A 20527-nucleotide genomic window follows, 5' to 3' on the forward strand; every position below is an offset into this window, starting at 1 on the left:
GCCCTCATCTCCCCCGTCCCCCCACGCCTCCCCCGGGTGTGCTCTGCCAAGGGAAGCAGCCTCAGAGAGGTGGTGGGGCGTCCCAGGGCAGGATTCAGAGCTTGGGAAACACCAGGACCTGGCAGCAGCTGGAGGTACCTCTGGCCCCACCATGATGGACAACTAGGAGGATGGTACTGCACCTGGTACCATCATCATACTATTTTTGTCATAAAACCTGGAATATCCCATATATTGTAGGTGTGCCCAAGACATTAGCAGAAAAACAGTACACTAATTTAATTTAAATGTTTATTAATATGTATAGATCAGGATATTAGTGTCTGAAATACAAAGTGCTATTCATGTAATGCTATAACATTGTAAATAAATTTGAGTAAATAAGAACAGGTATTCAAAGTAAAATACATATCACCTGATATTTTATGCATCATTTGATAACCACTCGGGCCTAGACTATGCCAGTAATCTGAACGAAGAACTGCCTGTGCTCTCTTAAATTCAAGAAGAACCTAAACAAAATTATCTTCTATTCACTCATCCATTGATCCATTCATAATTTCCTAACTAGAGAGTACATTTTCTACACCACCTCATTGGCAGTAGGCATTGAGAGGCTTTACCAGGGTTGGGGTCAATTCTATTTCAATTCAGGAAGTACACTGAAATTCAAACTCAAATTCCAATTTTCTTCAATGCTTTTCAATGAGTGAAATATGGAATTTGATTTACTTTCTGAATTGACTGGAATTGAAATGGAATTGACCCCAACCCTGGGCTTTACTGTATTATATTAGCCTGGTCACAGACCAGACTGCACTGTTTGTGGTTGTCATGCCAAAACAGCACAAACTGATCTGGGACCTGGCTAGTATTATATGCTCATGGGTGTAAAACAGCCAGCTATGGCAGAGGTCTCTCTCTCTCTATGGGTTTATCAGTAAGTAACTTCTGGCACATTTCAGTGCTATCACAATACCAGTGCTAGCTGATCTAGCAACTGGTGCTGTTTGGTAAACAAGGAAGGCTGATGTGCGGACTAGAGGATCACTTCTTCCTCTTCTCCTGCATCTTGGTGAAGTTCTGGATGTCCTGGGCCATGAGTTCTGGCTCCTCCATGGCGGCGAAGTGTCCTCCTCGGGCCATGGGCGTGAAGGTCTTGAGCTTGCGGTACTTCTGCTGCACCCACAGCTTGGGGGTGTGCATCAGCTCGTTGGGGAAGCAGGCAAAACCGGTGGGCACGTGCACTGGCATCCTGGGTAAAGAGGAAGCGAAAAAGTGTATTAGTTTACTGAAACATAAAATTGGTTTGAGTCCTTTCTACTTTAACAGCATGACTTATCAGGACAAAGTTTTTTATGTTCTGAATGTGGAGTGCCTCATGCTAGCTACATTTGCATTTACATTTACGTCATTTAGCAGACGCTTTTATCCAGAGCGACTCCAGAGCGATCCAGAGTGCTCTTATCCAGAGCGACAAATTGGTGCATTCACCTTATGATATCCAGTGGATCAACCACTTTACAATAGTACATCTATATCTTTTTTGGGGGGGGGGGGGGGGGGGTAGAAGGATTACTTTATCCTATCCCAGGTATTCCTTAAAGAGGTGGGGTTTCAGGTGTCTCCAGAAGGTGGTGATTGACTCCGCTGTCCTGGCGTCGTGAGGGAGCTTGTTCCACCATTGGGGTGCCAGAGCAGCGAACAGTTTTGACTGGGCTGAGCGGGAACTGTGCTTCCGCAGAGGTAGGGAGGCGAGCAGGCCAGAGGTGGATGAACACAGTGTCCTTCTTTGGGTGTAGGGACTGATCAGAGCCTGAAGGTACGGAGGTGCCGTTCCCCTCACAGCTCCATAGGCAAGCACCATGGTCTTGTAGCAGATGCGAGCTTCAACTGGAAGCCAGTGGAGTGTGCGGAGGAGCGGGGTGACGTGCGAGAACTTGGGAAGGTTGAACACCAGACGGGCTGCGACGTTCTGGATGAGTTGTAAGGGTTTAATGGCACAGGCAGGGAGCCCCGCCAGCAGCGAGTTGCAGTAATCCAGACGGGAGATGACAAGTGCCTGGATTAGGACCTGCGCCGCTTCCTGTGTAAGGCAGGGTCATACTCTGCGAATGTTGTAGAGCATGAACCTACAGGATCGGGTCACCGCCTTGATGTTAGCTGAGAACGACAGGGTGTTGTCCAGGGTCACGCCAAGGCTCTTAGCGCACTGGGAGGAGGACACAATGGAGTTGTCAACCGTGATGGCGAGATCATGGAACGGGCAGTCCTTCCCCGGGATGAAGAGCAGCTCCGTCTTGCCGAGGTTCAGCTTGAGGTGATGATCCGTCATCCACACTGATATGTCTGCCAGACATGCAGAGATGCGATTCGCCACCTGGTTATCAGAAGGGGGATAGGAGAAGATGAATTGTGTGTCGTCTGCGTAGCAATGATAGGAGACACCATGTGAGGATATGATGGAGCCAAGTGACTTGGTGTATAGCGAGAATAGGAGAGGGCCTAGAACTGAGCCCTGGGGGACACCAGTGGTGAGAGCACGTGACACAGAGAAGAGCGGTCTCAGTTGAATGGCCAGTCTTGAAACCTGACTGATTTGGATCAAGAAGGTCATTCTGAGAGAGATAGCAAGAGAACTGGCCAAGGACGGCACCCTCAAGAGTTTTGGAGAGAAAAGAAAGAAGGGATACTGGTCTGTAGTTGTTGACATCGGAGGGATCGAGTGTAGGTTTTTTGAGAAGGGGTGCAACTCTCGCTCTCTTGAAGACGGAAGGGACGTAGCCAGCGGTCAAGGATGAGTTGATGAGCGAGGTGAGAAGGTCTCCGGAAATGGTCTGGAAAAGAGAGGAGGGGATAGGGTCAAGCGGGCAGGTTGTTGGGCGGCCGTCCGTCACAAGTCGCAAGATTTCATCTGGAGAGAGAGGAGAGAAAGAGGTCAAAGCATAGGGTAGGGCAACGTGAGCAGGACCAGCAGTGTCGTTTGACTTAACAAACGAGGATCGAATGTCGTCAACCTTCTTTTCAAAATGGTTGACAAAGTCATCCGCAGAGAGGGAGGAGGGGGTGGAGTTGGAGGAGGAATAAGGAAGGATGAGAACGTGTCAAAGAGCTTCCTAGGGTTAGAGGCAGATGCTTGGAATTTAGAGTGATAGAAAGTGACTTTAGCAGCAGAAACAGAGGAAGAAAATGTAGAGAGGAGGGAGTGAAAAGATGCCAGGTCCGCAGGGAGGCTAGTTTTCCTCCATTTCCGCTCGGCTGCCCGGAGCCCTGTTCTGTGAGCTCGCAATGAGTCGTCAAGCCACGGAGCAGGAGGGGAAGACCGAGCCGGCCGGGAGGATAGGGGACATAGAGAGTCAAAGGATGCAGAAAGGGAGGAGAGGAGGGTTGAGGAAGCAGAATCAGGAGATTGGTTGGAGAAGGATTGAGCAGAGGGAAGAGATGATAGGATGGAAGAGGAGAGAGTAGCAGGAGAGAGAGAGCGAAGGTTGCGACGGCGCAATACCATCTGAGTAGGGGCAGAGTGAGTAGTGTTGGAGGAGAGCGAGATGGAAAAGGATACAAGGTAGTGGTCGGAGACTTGGAGGGGAGTTGCAGTGAGATTAGTAGAAGAACAGCATCTAGTAAAGATGAGGTCAAGCGTATTGCCTGCCTTGTGAGTAGGGGGGGACGGTGAGAGGGTTAGGTCAAAAGAGGAGAGGAGTGGAAAGAAGGAGGCAGAGAGAAATGAGTCAAAGGTAGACGTAGGGAGGTTAAAGTCACCCAGAACTGTGAGGGGTGAGCCATCCTCAGGAAAGGAACTTATCAAGGCGTCAAGCTCATTGATGAACTCTCCAAGGGAACCTGGAGGGCAATAAATGATAAGGATGTTAAGGTTGAATGGGCTAGTGACTGTGACAGCATGGAATTCAAATGAGGAGATAGACAGATGGGTCTGGGGAGAAAGAGAGAATGTCCACTTGGGAGAGATGAGGATTCCAGTGTCACCACCCCGCTGACCAGATGCTCTCGGGGTATGCGAGAACACGTGGTCAGACGAGGAGAGAGCAGTAGGAGTAGCAGTGTTTTCTGTGGTAATCCATGTTTCCGTCAGCGCCAAGAAGTCGAGGGACTGGAGGGTAGCATAGGCTGAGATGAACTCTGCCTTGTTGGCCGCAGTCCGGCAGTTCCAGAGGCTGCCGGAGACCTGGAACTCCACGTGGGTCGTGAGCGCTGGGACCACCAGGTTAGAGTGGCGGCGGCCACGCGGTGTGATGCGTTTGTGTGGCCTGTGCAGAGAGGAGAGAACAGGGATAGGCAGACACATGGTTGACAGGCTACAGGAGAGGCTACGCTAATGCAAAGGAGATTGGAATGAACACTCAATGACACTCAAATATAACTTTCCAACTTCCACTTTAGAAATTATAATTGATTTAAACTACAGTGGTTCAATGTTACCAGGAATAGGCTCAAACTTAGTTTATTCATTATGCATTGACTGTTGTCTTCAAGCGGTAATGCTTGTCAGCTGTAGCAGTTGTATGGGCCAAGTAGTCAGCAACTAGGGCCTTGTCTGGGTCATTGAAGCTGGCTTTGGTATTTGTCTCAAAAACTTGTCTTGCTACCTGGCTCGTGATGTTGGACAGGTTGTATCCAGGTGTTTGTTTGTCTTCTGGCTTGTTTATAACAAAATTACCAGTTTATTCACGATTCTTGATCAGAAGTTGGAGTGCATCCTTTTGTGTAACAATACAGCTGAGTAATTTGTAGTCAATGATTCTGCCTTTCCAAAGATGCTCTATCATCGAATCGCGGGAAATACAAACTTCCTCAGCAATCTTTTGTTTTGATTCTTTCTTCATGCACACTCTGGTGAGATGCAAAGAGATGTTATCCTGGTTTTTCATGCAAAATCTGCACACTGTATGTATGTGATGTAATAGCTAGACTATTACATCACATACATACAGTAGATATTACAGCACATGCAGTAGATGTTACATAGCTATTCCATAGCAACAGTCCTCTCACTTTGAGTGTGGCTGGTCAAGACCCTTGCTGAAGTTCTCCTTGTAGAAGCGCATGGAGGAGATGATGCAGCCAGATGTCCAGTAGATCATCACGTTGGTCAGCAGGTCATCCAGACTGAACTTCCTGCAAGGCAAGAGAGGTGCTAAAAAACAGAAGCCATAAACATGGCCATGGTAATTTGACAAAGAAGCCTTTGGATACTAATTAACTATGCTATTTTACACCAAAGGCTGTGGTTCAAGTCTAAGATGTTCTACCTCGTAAGTCCTCCATCATCCAGGTTCCTGAAGTCATGGTCAGTCCAGGTGGAAAACTTCTCCAAGATATAAGCAGCAAGACCCACTGGAGAATCATTCAACCCTCGACCTGCAGGAAGAGAGCAGACGCATATAGAGCAGATATATGTTACAACACAGTTTCTTATTCCTGGTCCTGGTCTATACAGAAGCAGCAATTAAAGCTGTGTGTAGCCCAGAACGCTTCCCCTTCAAAATTGGTTCCCTCTCTTACCCAGTGGTGTAAAGTACTTAAGTAAAAATACTAGAAAGTACTACTTAAGTCGTTTTTGGGGTACCTTTACTATTTATATTTTTGACAACTTTTACTCCTCTACATTCCTAAAGAAAATAATGTACTTTCTACTCCATACATTTTCCCTGACACCCAAAAGAACCCGTTACATTTTGAATGATTAGCAGGACAGGAAAATGGTGTAATTCACACACTTAAAGAGAAAATTCCTAGTTATCCCTACTGCATCTGATCTGAAGGACTCACTAAACACAAATGCTTTGTTGTAGTGTGCCCCTGGCTATCAGTACATTTAAAAAACAAAAAAGTTGTGCCATTTGGTTTGCTTAATATAAGGAATTTGAAATGATTTATACTTTTACTTTTGATACTGAAGTACATTTTAGCAATTACATTTACGTTTGATACTTAAGTATATTTAAAACCAAATACTTTTTGACTTTTACTCAAGTAGTATTTTACTGGGTGACTCATTTTTACTTCAGTCATTTTCTATTAAGATATCTTGACTTTTACTCAAGTATGAAAATGGGGTACTTTTTCCACCACTGCTCTTACCCACAGTGTCAGGCTTGGTGGCCTGGATGTGCATGTATCCTGACTCCTTGACAGACTCCACCACTAGGTTCTGCACAACGGGGTAGATGCGCTGGATGTCGTGCTCATTGAAGCCAAACATCTTGGGGAAATGGCGGCCCAGCATTATAGACAGAACCATGGGCAGGCCCGGCTTGGAGGGGGGAGCAAAGTTGAGATGCAAGCCTTTGATTATTCTAGGGTGACAAAACCAGAGAGCCGAGATGTAGTACAACACAGAATCTGAGTCAAACTGTGAGACTTTCTGACTTCATATCATTCACAGATGACGTCTGAATTAATAACAGTAGCTAATACAGTGCCTTCAGAAAGTATTCACACCCCAGGACTTTTTCCACATTTTGTTGTGTTACAAAGTGGGATAAAAATTGATTTAATTGTCATTTTTGGTCAACGATCTAAAAATACTGGTCAAAGTGTCAAAGTGTCAAAGTGGTCAAAGTGTCAAACATTTATTAAAAAATTATGAAAAATAAAACGCCCATATATCTTGATTAGATAAGTATTCACACCCCTGAGACAAAACATGTTAGAAACACCATTGGCAGCAATTACACCTGTGAGTCTTTTTGGGTAAGTCTCTAAAAGCTTTGCACGCCTGGATTGTACAATATTTGCCCATTATTCTTAAAAGAAATGATAAACCTCTGTCATGTTGTTTCTTGATAATTACTAGAAAGCCATTTTCAAGTCTTGCCATAGATTTTCAAGCAGATGTAAGTCAAAACTGTAACTAGGCCACTCAGGAACATTCAATGTCGTCATGGTAAGGAACTCTAATGTAGTTATTGTCCTGCTGAAAGGTGAATCGTCTCCCAGTGTCTGTTGGAAAGCAGACTGAGCCAGGTTTTCCTCTAGGATTTTGCTGGTGCATAACCATATTCCATTTCTTTTTATCCTAAAAAACTCCCTAGTCCCTGCCGATGACAAGCATACCCACCCATAACATGATGCTGCCACCACTATGCTTGAAAATATGAAGAGTGGTACTCAGTGATGTGTTGTGTTGGATTTGCCCCAAACGTAACACCTTGTATTCAGGACAAAAACTTTATTTCTTTGCCACATTTTTTGCAGTATTACTTAAGTTCCTTGTTGCAAACAGGATGCATGTTTTGGAATATTGTATTCTGTACCGGCTTCCTTCTTTTCACTCTGTCATTTAGGTTAGTATTGCGGAGTAACTACAATGCTATTTATCCATCCTCAGTTCTCATATCACAACCATTAAACTCTGTAACTGTTTTAAAATCACCGTTGGCCTCATGTTGAAATCCCTGAGCAGTTTTCAGCCTCCCCAGCAACTGAGTTTGGAAGGACGCCTGTATCTTTGTAGTGATCCAAACCCTAATTAATAACTTCACCATGCTCAAAGGGATATGCAGTGTCTATCTTCACCCATCTACCAATAGGTGCCCTTCTTTGCGAGTCACTGAAAAACCTCCCTGATTTTGTGCTTGAATTTGTGTTTGAAATTCACTACTTAATTGAGGGACCTTACAGATAGTTATATGTGTGTGGTACAGAGATGGGTTAGTCATTAAAAATCATGTTAACCACTATTATTGAACACTGAATGAGTCCATGAAACTTAATATGTTATTTGTTAAGCACATTTTTACTCCTGAAATTATTTTCCATAACAAAGAGGTTGAATACTTACCGACAAGACATTTCAGCTTTTTATTTTTCTACAAACAAAATTCCACTTTGACATTATGGGGTATTGTGTGTAGACACAATCTCAATTTAATCCATTTTTAAATTCAGACTGTAACACAATGAAATGTGGAAAAAGTGAAATGGTGAGAATACTTTCTGAAGGCACTGTAACTCATAAAACATGCCCACACATTCTAAATACCCTAAATGAGGGATCAAACATAATATTGGCTATGTCTCCCATGGCCTAGGCTAAGATCTGGCCATATCTTTGTGTGTTTGTCTGTCTTACTTGGGCTCCAGCTGGGCCATGTTGGTGGTGATGATCCATCCCCAGTCTCCTCCGTGAGCATAGAACTGTTGGAAACCCAGTCTTTTCATCAGCTTGTGGAACACACGGGCCGCACAAACCGAGTCAAAACCTGAAACATAAAAATAATCATTCAGTAGGGAAAACGAATACTAAGTCACCTGATATAAAGTTCATCTTGCAGACACTCTTTTTTAGATTCAATGGGCAAGGCATTTGTGACCTTTGACCCCAGCCAGGCTTCTAACCACTTACCTTTCTTATGTGGAGCCTCAGAGAAGCAGTACCCAGGGATGGAGGGACAGACCACCTCAAACACGATGTCGTCTGGGTTGGAGGGTTCAGTCAAGAGGGGTATCATCCTGTAGAACTCGTAGAAAGAGCCTGGCCAGCCGTGCACCATGAGCAAAGGCACAGCAGTCACGCCCTCAGGGAGGTTCTTGGGCCGCACATGGACGTAGTGGACGTCAATGCCTGGTACATGGGTCAGAGGATGCTTGAATGAACCATAAGTAATTTCCTGGACTCATATTATTATTATTTTTTATGCAAAGTTTGACGTTGACTTAAAGTTACGTAGTATTTACTGGCAGCCAATAGATCTGCTTGCTCAGTTTCATCTTGTTCTAAATGACAACACACCATCTCACCTTCAATGTTGGTTTTGTAATGTGGGTATTTGTTCAGTTTCTCCACCTGTCTCCTCCAGTCAAAATCATGTCTCCAGTAGGAGACCACATTCTGCAGATACTGGGAGTTGAAGCCGTAGGTGAACTGGCTGTCCTCTAGAGAAGGGAAGGATCGGGTCTGGTCTATTCTCCTGTACAGGTCCTGGGGGGAGCAATATGAGGTTCAACTAATCAACAATTAAACACTGTTGCGTAAGCCTTAAATCTCTAAGAGCAAGTTCGGCTCTCCTCTAGGCCCATAATCCCTCTCCGCATCTCACCTCCAATTCCTCCTTATCCGTCCGGACTGTGTACGGGCGAATGCTGACATCTTCTTCCCTGTCTGGGGGAGTCCCCTCCCCCCACCAGCCATCCTCACTCTTCAGCTGATGCCTCTTACTCTTCTGCACCAGAAAGTAGATCACTCCTCCCACCACCAGGGCTAACAGAACCTCTGTAAACATGGTGCTTTCTGGGTGAACAGGAGAAACAAATCAGGGATAGCAGACATGTTACAATTAATGCCCTTTAAAATGGTCCTTATACAGTCCCAGTCAAAAGTTTGGACACGCCTACACATTCCAGGGTTTTTCTATATTTTTACTATTTTCTACATTGTAAAATAATATTGAAGACATCAAAACTATGAAATAATACATATGGAATCATGTAGTAATCAAAAAAGGGTTTAATGAAACAGGTGTGCCTTGTTCAAAGTTAATTTGTGGAATTTATTTCCTTCTTAAATTCCTTCTTAATGTTTGAGCCAATCAGTTGTGTTGTGATGAGGTAGGGGTGGTATACAGAAGATAGCCCTACGTGGTAAAAGACCAAGTCCATATTATGGCAAGAACAGCTCAAGTAAGCAAAGAGAAACGACAGTCCATTATTCATTTAAGACATGAAGGTCAGTCAATCCGAAAAATGTTAAGAACTTTGAAAGTTTCTTCAAGTGCAGCCGCAAAAACCATCAAGCACTATGATGAAACTGGCTCTCATGAGGTCCACCACAGGAAAGGAAGACCCAGAGCTACCTCTGTTGCAGAGGATAAGTTCATTAGAGTTTCCAGCCTCAGAATTTGCAGCCCAAATAAATGCTTCACAGAGTTCAAGTAACACATCATCAACTGTTCCAAGGAGACTGCGTGAATCAGGCCTTCATGGTCGAATTGCTGCAATGAAACCATGACTAAAGGACACCAATAAGAAGAAGAAGAGACTTGCTTGGGCCAAGAAACACGAGCAATGGACATTAGACCAGTCGAAATCTGAGATTTTTGGTTCCAACCATTGTGTCTTTGTGAGACGCAGAATAGGTGAACGGATTATCTCCGCATGTGTGGTTCCCACCATGAAGCATGGAGGAGGACCTGTGATGGTGTGGGTGTGCATTGCTGGTGACACTGTTAGTGATTTATTTAGAATTCAAGGCACACTTAACCAGCATGGCTACCACAGCATTCTGCAGCGATGTGCATCCCATCTGGTTTGTGCTTAGTGGGACTATCATTTGTTTTCAACAGGACAAAGACCCAACACACCTCCAGGCTGTGTAAGGGCTATTTGACCAAGAAGGAGTGTGATGGAGTGCTGCATCAGATGACCTGGCCTCCACAATCACCCGACCTTAACCCAATTAAGATGGTTTGGGATGAGTTGGACCAAAGAGTGAAGGAAAAGCAGCTAACAAGTGCTCAGCATATTTGGGAATTCCTTCAAGACTGTTGGAAAAGCATTCTAGGTGAAGCTGGTTAAGAGAATGCCAAGAGTGTGCAAAGCTGACATCAAGGCAAAAGGTGGCTATTTGAAGAATCTAAAATCTAAAATAGATTTTGATTCATTAAACACTTTTTTGGTTACTACATGATTCCATATGTGTTATTTCATAGTTTTGATGTCTTCACAATTATTCTACAATGTAGAAAATAGTCAAACTAAAGAAAAACCCTTGAATGAGTAGGTGTGTCCAAACTTTTGACTGGTACTGTATGTAAATGCTTAGTAGTGAGTGAATTAATAGTTTTTGTTTGTAGGATACATGTGTTGCATGTGGTTTACAGTAGAAAAATAATCAGCAATACCTGAAATGTATGGTTACAAGCACTACAGATTTACACAGACACACATAAGTCTACTTGACTGGTTTGCAGAAAATGTGAAAAATAGAACAAAGTAGCACTGTTGTTGCACAGAATTCCTTTCTGAAAGGATTAGGTAAAGAATGGAGTGGACAAGGCCCCATAGTCACAATTCATGGTGGCCAAAATGCATGACAAAGCATTTCTCTGGCCGGCCTCTGATACCACAACAACTTTCATCATGAATTTAGAAACATATCAATCCGATTTCTTTGTGAGTATCTCTCTTTATTGATATACTTACAACTGACATAACTTGTTTTTCATCTGACAGAAAATTATCTATATTTATCCATACAGCAATTCTGAAAATAAACGTTTCCCTTTGAATCTTGTGATTACAAACTATAAAATGAAAGTACTGAGCCCTGGAATTTCCCTCCATGAGGACAAAACAAGCTTTTTTTTCTGGAACAAGCAGATGGCAACCCGCAAAAACAGGCCTGGCATGACATATCACATCAGTCCTGACATTTCATTTGATGTTTCTATATTTCAGATAACAGTTATATAAACCTACAATGGAGAGGCTACAAAGTTTTAACCTACTTGAAATATAGATCGATGCTGCTTTTCCAAAATTGTTATCAAAACACCCAAAAATGTACAATTATTATTTAATGAAAAATATTCAAGCCTTCCAGTTCTATTGATAGACCTGACCGTTATCTCATCACAACAATCCAAAATTCACAGCTTTCAATTGCATCAACTTGCAACAATGTTTTATTATCCTACATTCCGTAGGTATGAGGAAATATTGATTAATACATTCTCGATAAGAAATATTGACCAACAATACTTTTGGAGCTATTATTTTGGATTGTATTACTTGCTAGAGGAGTTCATCTCACCTGCTGCTGGTTCGTTGTTCCACAAGATGCAATGACAATTCTGCCCTCTGCCAGTTGTGTCGAAATGGAGACCAGTGATTCATGGGAAACGTAGTTCTTGTCTACTGGTTAAAGACGTCCTCTAGTGATTTTTGAACTTTTCCTGTTGAAAAGTGATATCCCAAGTATAAATCCAGTAAAGTACATGCACTAAAGTTTTTTTATTTTTTGGGGCAAAATAGTGTTTATTTAGACACCTGCAAACTTTGAGTAGTGCATGCAAGGAGTTGGTTTGATAGAAAGTCTCGATGCCATCGGCCTCTCCCCTTGCTTGAGGAACAATAGAGGCGCAATAAAGAACATGAGTAAAGTCCCGTCCCCCACCCCGTGCCATGTCTGACTTACCTGGACCACCTATTGAGATGTTCCTTTTGTTAAGTAAATCAGGTGTTAAACAAGGTGAAAAGGAGACTGGAGGGCTACTTTAAGACGCAACTGTGCAAATATGATGAACAAACGCATAAGAGAATGAACAGATGCTTCTCCAAGCGTGGTACTGACCTGGTTTGAGGAGAAGTTATTTTCAAATCAATGGAGGGTGTCAGAAAAATCAGGCATTCTTGATTATTAATAGGGAACATTTGAAAACATTCAGCAACTGTGTGCTTAGTATGGCAGCTTGAACAAAAGCAATATGGGGAGATATTGAAATGGAACCACACAATGCTTTAAATCAAAATCTTTGAGTTATTGAGAGATGTTGGCTGTTACGGGGGTATATAAACATTTATTGAGTAACGCAATTATTTTTAAAGTTGACTAAATTACATTGGAGGCATGTTTCTTCTTTCACTAAAATAGCATGTGCGAATATCAAAAAGGTCATGCTTCATTCATGTTCACTTAAACATGTTCATGAACTTTTCCAGATGTGAAGAAAAAAAAACATACATAAATAGACATGCGTCTCTCCATCTGTTTTTAGTCCATCTTAAAACTGAAAATAAATAAAAGCTCTTTAAAAGAGCTTCAGCAAATCCCTCTTTAGAGCAGCGAAGGTTATGCTCTCCATTTTGATTTCCACCCTCTCTTCCCTCTCATGATCCAATGTCGTCATTCCAGCTCCGTTCTCTTCCGTTTGTGCTATTGACACCACAGTCTAGACTCAAAGAAGAGTTAATACAACTATGTGTAAGGGTGTTCAGTCCATTTCCACAGCACCACTTTCCTTGGACACCATAAGCCTCATCAGTTTGCCATGCAGTTTCTCTATCTTCTTCACGTCCTGGGCCTGGTCCGTCTTGTATTGTAAACACTGCAATGGAATATGAGAAGGATTTGTGGATTAGGTAGAGGGAAACAGAAGAATAGTTCACAACATGAGGCCAAAATTGGTTGTAAAAAAATAAATATCTACATGTCAACAAAGTCTTGCAAGCAACAGATTAGTGCAGCCATGTAGGATATGACAATAGTATCTTCTGACTGGGGGAGTTTTATTAAGAGCCTCGATGCTTGCTCTAAACATGTTTAAAAGGAAGACTGACGCCACAAACGTGTTGTCACTGAAAAATAATGTCAGCTGTAACTGTGTTAAAACCAGTTAAAAGTGTACAGTAAAGTGTGTATTTTGCATTTGTGAAATTATGTTGATGTGATATGAAAGTAGAGGGATTCATGTTTTTAGAACCGTACCACAATTGAGAATCGATTCCGGTTTAGGTGGGAGTACTTGGATGTTTTGGCTCCAGAGCATGTAAGGTCCCTGGACTATGAGTTACATCAGGCTCCCTTAGTCTATTATTGGGCTATGTAGGATTCAAACAGATGTGCAAAATCTGAGCAAAGGGAGCAGACTGTCTTCTCTTGAACTTACCACTGCATCATCGGTGACTTTGATGCAAAGGTTACCATCACAGTGTCTGTATTTGAGAACCACCCTGACCTGTATCAAAAGAGAGAAAAGAATGCACAAACATAACTGAAAACGCTTAGCCTATTTATTGAAATAGTCAACAGGCATAGCTGCATGCATGCATTACACCATGGTTGATATCTTCATGATGCTCACACATATTTCAAAAGTTGACTAGCATTAGTTAGGCAGTCGTTTTCCTAACAATTCACATTTGCCAGCATATTTAACGTTAACTACTGTTTGCTAACAGCTGGCTGCATTGCTTTTAAAAACGGCTAACAAACTAGCTAGCTATCCTGCACCTAGACTCCATCCCTCTAACAGTGATAGTTATTATTGGCTATCACATCTATTTGTGCTGTAAAATAACCATTTCTAAATACATTTTGCTCGCTAGCTAGCTAACGTTAGCTATCAAGATTTCAAGCTTGCTCTCAACAGAAAAATGTCGTAGTTAGCTAGCTACCTTCATTGGATCTGTCAAATATAGTTTTTCTGCTGCACGAGCAAACTCTTCCCATGTTTGATAATAAGGCATAATCCGTGTGAATAAGAACTAACATATAAGAGAAAAACTGGTTAAATTGGCCTGTGAGGTTTACAAGCTAACTTCTTAAAAACCACATCAGCGAACCACCAGACAGAAAAGACCGACGTATACAAACGTCTGTGATTGGACGAGTGCTGTGCTGACCAATAACAGAGCACAATACTGTGGAGTTCAAGGTATGTCGTAATTCTAGTAAAGATTCTACTTAGCTACGAGACATAATACTCCTCCAGAAAGAAACCCACAATCTTTGCGATTCAACCATGGCGGCCTTCACACATCAACCAGTAGGTGGCCGAAAGAAAGGGTTTACGGTATGTTTTTTCAAGAGCGCAAGAGAGCTTTCATTAGAAGAAAGTGAACGGAACAGAAATTAATATTAGGTTTCATTCTTCTTGACAAAATCCTTATTCTCAACAGAATAAAACATACAGCATAAGAAATTCGACTAAATATTTCAATATTTATTTCCACTTTTAATTAAATAATGGCCCGTTTGACAACAACAACAACAACAACAACAGCCTTCCCTGTGGCTCAGTTGGTAGAGCATGGTGTGTGCAACGCCAGGGTTGTGGGTTCGATTCCCACGGGGGCCAGTACAAAAAAATGCTGGATAAGAGCGTCTGCTAAATGACTAAAATGTAAACACACCAAAGATGTTTGACAAACAAGAGCAGTCCATAGACCTGTATGATTTTAAAAAATGATATAGAACCATATTAATTTTACAAACAACTTCCATTTCCACCTCTGAATTTAGTGAAGCAGACCTGGACATGAATGTACATTTAATTTGACGAACATGAGTTTTAGCTGGTTTTCATCCTCCTCTTTTTAGGGAACATTGAACAACTGGCATTATGCACTTTACATTTGATACATATTTGAAAGATTCACTCATATTCTATGTATCTGTATCATAATCACCACCCTTGTCACATAGGCTAGTAACATGCTAATATGTCACTAGTGGTCCGTTTTAGTGATGGTGACATCAGTGTGGCGTATTTGTTTCACACAGTGATTTATAGATTAGATTGATGGATGACAGTGAAAGGGCTGTCTCCCTGATTTAACCCATCCACAAGTCACAAGGTCAGGCCACCTGTGGCAGGACATCATGTAGAAATAGGCTCCTCTCTGACCTCTGTCACTGTAACAGCCACATAGGCCTATAATACACCCTTAAAGGCACTGGAATTCTGGGTGTATAGTAGGAGGATTGGATTTGGAGTAATTTTTTTCTCTAGAGTCTAAATTTGGCCACACCCCAGACAAATAACACCCTTTATTTGTTTTATATAATAATTTGTTTATTTATGATTTAACTACATTAATTGTTGCTGCACAGACCAGGTGAAAATGAACTTGAATAGCCCACTGAATCTCAAGGCCAGTATCATAGGTCAATATCATCTTTCATCTCAGTCTCTGAGATGCTCTGACTCTCCTCCCTGTTCCAGGAAGGGCAAAAAAGAGCTTAATTGTCACGGCTGTCTGAATGATCGGACCAAAATGCAGCGTGTTCATAGTTCCACATATTTATTTATTCCGTGAAACTAAATGCTTTACACTAAATACTTGAAACCCAAAAAACAACAAACCATGACGCAGAGAGGAAAACACACTACTCAAAAGATAACCACCCACAAAACAGGTGGGACAAACATCAACTTAAATATGACCTCCAATTAGAGGTAACGAGGATCAGCTACCTCCAATTGGAGATCAACCCAAACAACACCAACATAGAAATACAAAACTAGAAACTTAACATAGAAATACAAAAACAGACAAACACCCCCTGTCACGCCCTGACCTACTCTACCTTAGAAAATAACAACTTACTATGGTCAAGACGTGACAATAATGTATAGTTTTCATGTAGCCTATAATTAGTCCTCAATCTGAAACAAGCATTGGTGGATTTACCATTAGGCAGAAGATGCCATTGCCTCAGGCCACACATCATCAAGGAGCCTTATGAGCTGGGCATAATAATTTTTTTTACAAAATGTATCTGCGTGAGGCCCCCCCCATGCTCCACTCGAGTCATAGTAAATAAATAAATCCCCATCAAAGTCTGTCTGTTTAAGGTAAATATATCTGTTTTTCATGGGTTGCGTCTCAATCCACCACGTCCGCCGATGTCGGCCTTACGCATCTGCGGTAGAATGTGGCAGAGCTACAGCGGGGTTTGTCAGACCATATGACATCTCTAAAGTGTCAGGGGACTCGTCTGAAGGTAACCCAGTACCGGGCCGAAAAATGAATGGAAGTGATAGGGCATTTCCACGTCAAAGGTATAAAGGGAATTCCATGTAATTCCGCACAATCTTTTCATTTTCCTAAGCTTTCTTCCTGATATAGGAAAGACCCTTCAAAACATACTTGCTTTCGATAACAGTTTTGTATTTTTTACCGTTTTTTACATGTATGAATCTGTTATTCAGTGTGTTTCTATGGGCTAATAGCAGTAAGGCCAAATGTCTTTTTTTTACCTACAGGGGACCTAAAACTCAAAATCAAATAGCTAAATTATCGTTGGTATGACCATCTTAAAACAATTCCATATGTTAGCTTAGTAGTAGTCTTGTGTTGCCATATTTCCAAAATCATGGCCTGTTACTCCTCCCTTGGAGGTCTGGAGAATTTTGTATTGGCTGGCTCCCAGACGCAAGATATTGATTAGATGTTACATTTCAAGAACCCTCCCCCCACATGCCTTTTGGTGCTAGTTATGTTCCTCACAATGTTGTTGACCAGGATGGACACATTTTGCAGGGAGTTGTTATACACTGCTCCAAAAAATAAAGGGAACACTAAAATAACACATCCTAGATCTGAATGAATGAAATAATCTTATTAAATACTTTTTTCTTTACATAGTTGAATGTGCTGACAACAAAATCACACAAAAATAATCAATGCAAATCCAATTTATCAACCCATGGAGGTCTGGATTTGGAGTCACACTCAAAATTAAAGTGGAAAACCACACTACAGGCTGATCCAACTTTAATGTAATGTCCTTAAAACAAGTCAAAATGAGGCTCAGAAGTGTGTGTGGCCTCCACGTGCCTGTATGACCTCCCTACAATACCTGGGCATGCTCCTGATAAGGTGGCGGATGGTCTCCTGAGGGCATAATAATCCTCCTCCCAGACCTGGACTAAAGCATCCGCCAACTCCTGGACAGTCTGTGGTGCAACGTGGCGTTGGTGGATGGAGCGAGACATGATGTCCCAGATGTGCTCAATTGGATTCAGGTCTGGGGTACGGGCGGGCCAGTCCATAGCATCAATGCCTTCCTCTTTCAGGAACTGCTGACACACTCCAGCCACATGAGGTCTAGCATTGTCTTGCATTAGGAGGAACCCAGGGCCAACCACACCAGCATATGGTCTCACAAGGGGTCTGAGGATCTCATCTCGGTACCTAATGGCAGTCAGGCTACCTCTGGCGAGCACATGGAGGGCTGTGCGGCCCCCCAAAGAAATGCCACCCCACACCATGACTGACCCACCGCCAAACCGGTCATGCTGGAGGATGTTGCAGGCAGCAGAACGTTCTCCACGGCGTCTCCAGACTCTGTCACGTCTGTCACATGTGCTCAGTGTGAACCTGCTTTCATCTGTGAAGAGCACAGGGCGCCAGTGGCGAATTTGCCAATCTTGGTGTTCTCTAGCAAATGCCAAACGTCCTGCACGGTGTTGGGCTGTAAGCACAACCCCCACCTGTGGACGTCAGGCCCTCATACCACCCTCATGGAGTCTGTTTCTGACCGTTTGAGCAGACACATGCACATTTGTGGCCTGCTGGAGGTCATTTTGCAGGGCTCTGGCAGTGCTCCTCCTTGCACAAAGGCGGAGGTAGCGGTCCTGCTGCCGGGTTGTTGCCCTCCTACGGCCTCCTCCACGTCTCCTGATGTACTGGCCTGTCTCCTGGTAGCGCCTCCATGCTCTGGACACTACGCTGACAGACACAGCAAACCTTCTTGCCACAGCTCGCATTGATGTGCCATCCTGGATGAGCTGCAGTACCTGAGCCACTTGTGTGGGTTGTAGACTCCGTCTCATGCTACCACTAGAGTGAAAGCACCGCCAGCATTCAAAAGTGACCAAAACATCAGCCAGGAAGCATAGGAACTGAGAAGTGGTCTGTGGTTACCACCTGCAGAACCACTCCTTTATTGGGGGTATCTTGCTAATTGCCTATAATTTCCACCTGTTGTCTATTCCATTTGCACAACAGCATGTGAAATGTATTGTCAATCAGTGTTGCTTCCTAAGTGGACAGTTTGATTTCACAGAAGTGTGATTGACTTGGAGTTACATTGTGTTGTTTAAGTGTTCCCTTTATTTTTTTGAGCAATATATGCTAGTTTGCAACATTGCAGAAAATGAAAGAAAACCTGGAGGAAAAAGTGAATTCTGTTTTGTCAGAAGTGTGCTCTATACACAAAATCAACATATTTTGATGGGGTTTTAATCACCATAGACTGTAAAAAGAGTTGTCACGCACTGTTGCACCTACGACACTAATCTAGTGAGTACTATTGGAGCTCATGTAAACATGTTTCCATTGCCAATATGGCCCATTGAATTGAATGGTGGGAGAGGGGGAGGGTCGGCGGGGTGTGTGAGCAGTGCTGCAGCAGAGGAAGCTGAGTCACGGAGACAGAGCAGCACGCGCGCACGTCGTGACAACTGTTTACCAGTTGTAGATAGGCTAGATAGATTGTTCATTATCGAGACACCCTTTTTCCATAAAACATATTAACGCGCTAGAACTGATATAATGGCGACAAAGCATTGGAAAATGACTTTAGGTGGACTAGAGGTATTTAGACACATTCGCTCAGAGGTGGTTTATAATAAACTGCATTCTAATGTCAACTTGTATCAATCGAAGGGTTTTGCGGGCTGCGCGAGTGGAAATTTGAAATGGAAGTTATGGAACTCCCTCGCGAGCTTGTGTTATGGGAAAAAGTCCCCAATGAAAATGACATTAAATGTGAAGATGATAAGCTACATTTGCATATGATGGCCATCAAGTCACCTATTAATTTATATGCCATTGCAGGCTACTGTAGCCTACCATTTGATACAATAAATATATAATGAAATGAAGATATCACTGGAGTCCTTGCAAATCAATATGTGCCACTTGTGTAATCTACCTGGAGCTGGCAAACATATTTAATAAATAGCTTATAACTCCGTTTGTTGTTGTTGTGTTATTATACAATTATTAATGGACAATAATTAAATTGGAAGTTATCAATTGTGATCATGGTCACAGCTCTTTCGCAAATGTATCATTCTCCACATTTAATGTCAGTTTCATTGTGGACTTATCCCTGAAAAGTGATGTTGGCATTTTGGACTGTCAGGGGTTATAGGCTACCTGCATCTCGCTCAGCAAACAATGGCAAAATTGAATTGCAATTATAAACCTAGATTTTAGTCAGTAGTCTATGCATATTGAAATAACAAGTCAATCTCCCAAATAGGCCATTTAAACCGGTTTGTAGTCTTGACATCTGGCACATAATGCCAGAAAATAGCCTAACATTTGGTTTTTGAAGTTTGTCCAAGTGTTTCATGCACAGAGATTTCGAGATCCTCTGTCCAACTTTCATCACTCAAACTCTCCTGTCGGATTTATCTATAGTTATGCACATGTGCAAATGGAATTTATTTATAATTATAAACTGGGTGGTTTGAGCCCTGAATGCTGATTGGTTGAAAGCCATGGTTTATCAGCGGTGTACCACGGGAATGACAAAAACATACTTTTTACTCTTCTAATTATGTTGGTTAATCAGTTTATAATAGTAATAAGGCACCCCAGGGGTTTGTGGTATATGGCCAATATACCACGCCAAAGCGCTGTTCTTTGTGGTAATGGCCAATATCAAATCATCCTATAGATCCTTGACTTCAGCGATGTCATTTACAAAATAGCCTCCAACACTCTACTCAACAAATTGGATGCAGTCGATCACTGTGCCATCCGTTTTGTCACCAAAGCCCCATATACTACCCACCACTGCCTACCTGTACGATCTCGTTGGCTGGCCCTTGATTCATACTCGTCGCCAAACCCACTGGCTCCAGGTCATCTACAAGTCTCTGCTAGGTAAAGCCCCGCCTTATCTCAGCTCACTGGTCACCATAGCAGCACCCACTCATAGCACGCGCTCCAGCAGGTACAATGAGGGGAAAAAGTATTTGATCCCCTGCTTATTATGTACGTTTGCCCACTGACAAAGAAATGATCAGTCTATAATTTTAATGGT

General features: G+C 42.6%; 2 protein-coding genes across 2 annotated transcripts; both read right to left on the reverse strand.

The window, feature by feature from the left end:
• Positions 1–283: 283 nt before the first annotated feature.
• ephx1 (epoxide hydrolase 1, microsomal (xenobiotic)) lies at positions 284–12236 on the reverse strand. The gene is made up of 9 exons (XM_014144575.3): positions 11774–12236; positions 9063–9253; positions 8764–8944; positions 8369–8587; positions 8096–8225; positions 6103–6317; positions 5271–5379; positions 5014–5136; positions 284–1255 (listed from the first exon to the last, which is right to left on the reverse strand). Exons 2-9 carry the CDS (start codon positions 9243–9245, stop codon positions 1048–1050), a joined length of 1368 nt encoding a protein of 455 aa, XP_014000050.1. The 5' UTR covers positions 9246–9253; positions 11774–12236; the 3' UTR covers positions 284–1047.
• Positions 12237–12519: 283 nt separating this feature from the next.
• On the reverse strand, positions 12520–14377 carry srp9 (signal recognition particle 9). The gene is made up of 3 exons (XM_014144577.3): positions 14137–14377; positions 13629–13697; positions 12520–13067 (listed from the first exon to the last, which is right to left on the reverse strand). The coding sequence occupies exons 1-3, from the start codon at positions 14206–14208 to the stop codon at positions 12954–12956; spliced, it is 255 nt and encodes an 84-aa protein (XP_014000052.1). The 5' UTR covers positions 14209–14377; the 3' UTR covers positions 12520–12953.
• Between the last annotated feature and the right edge of the window lie 6150 nt (positions 14378–20527).

Source organism: Salmo salar, chromosome 15, assembly GCF_965601325.2.
Source record: "Salmo salar chromosome 15, fSalSal1, whole genome shotgun sequence".
NCBI classification, from domain to species: Eukaryota; Metazoa; Chordata; class Actinopteri; order Salmoniformes; family Salmonidae; genus Salmo; species Salmo salar.

Excerpts from the sequence above, each read along its gene's own strand:
- ephx1 (XM_014144575.3), bottom strand. The coding sequence starts at position 9,245 with ATGTTTACAGAGGTTCTGTTAGCCCTGGTGGTGGGAGGAGTGATCTAC. Across the intron at positions 8,226-8,368 it reads TGAGGCTCCACATAAGAAAG|GTTTTGACTCGGTTTGTGCG; the intron begins GTAAGTGGTTAG and ends TTTATGTTTCAG. Across the intron at positions 1,256-5,013 it reads CTTGACCAGCCACACTCAAA|GATGCCAGTGCACGTGCCCA; the intron begins GTGAGAGGACTG and ends CTCTTTACCCAG.
- srp9 (XM_014144577.3), bottom strand. The coding sequence starts at position 14,208 with ATGCCTTATTATCAAACATGGGAAGAGTTTGCTCGTGCAGCAGAAAAA. Across the intron at positions 13,698-14,136 it reads ATTTGACAGATCCAATGAAG|GTCAGGGTGGTTCTCAAATA; the intron begins GTAGCTAGCTAA and ends CTTTTGATACAG. Across the intron at positions 13,068-13,628 it reads AAGTCACCGATGATGCAGTG|TGTTTACAATACAAGACGGA; the intron begins GTAAGTTCAAGA and ends ATTCCATTGCAG.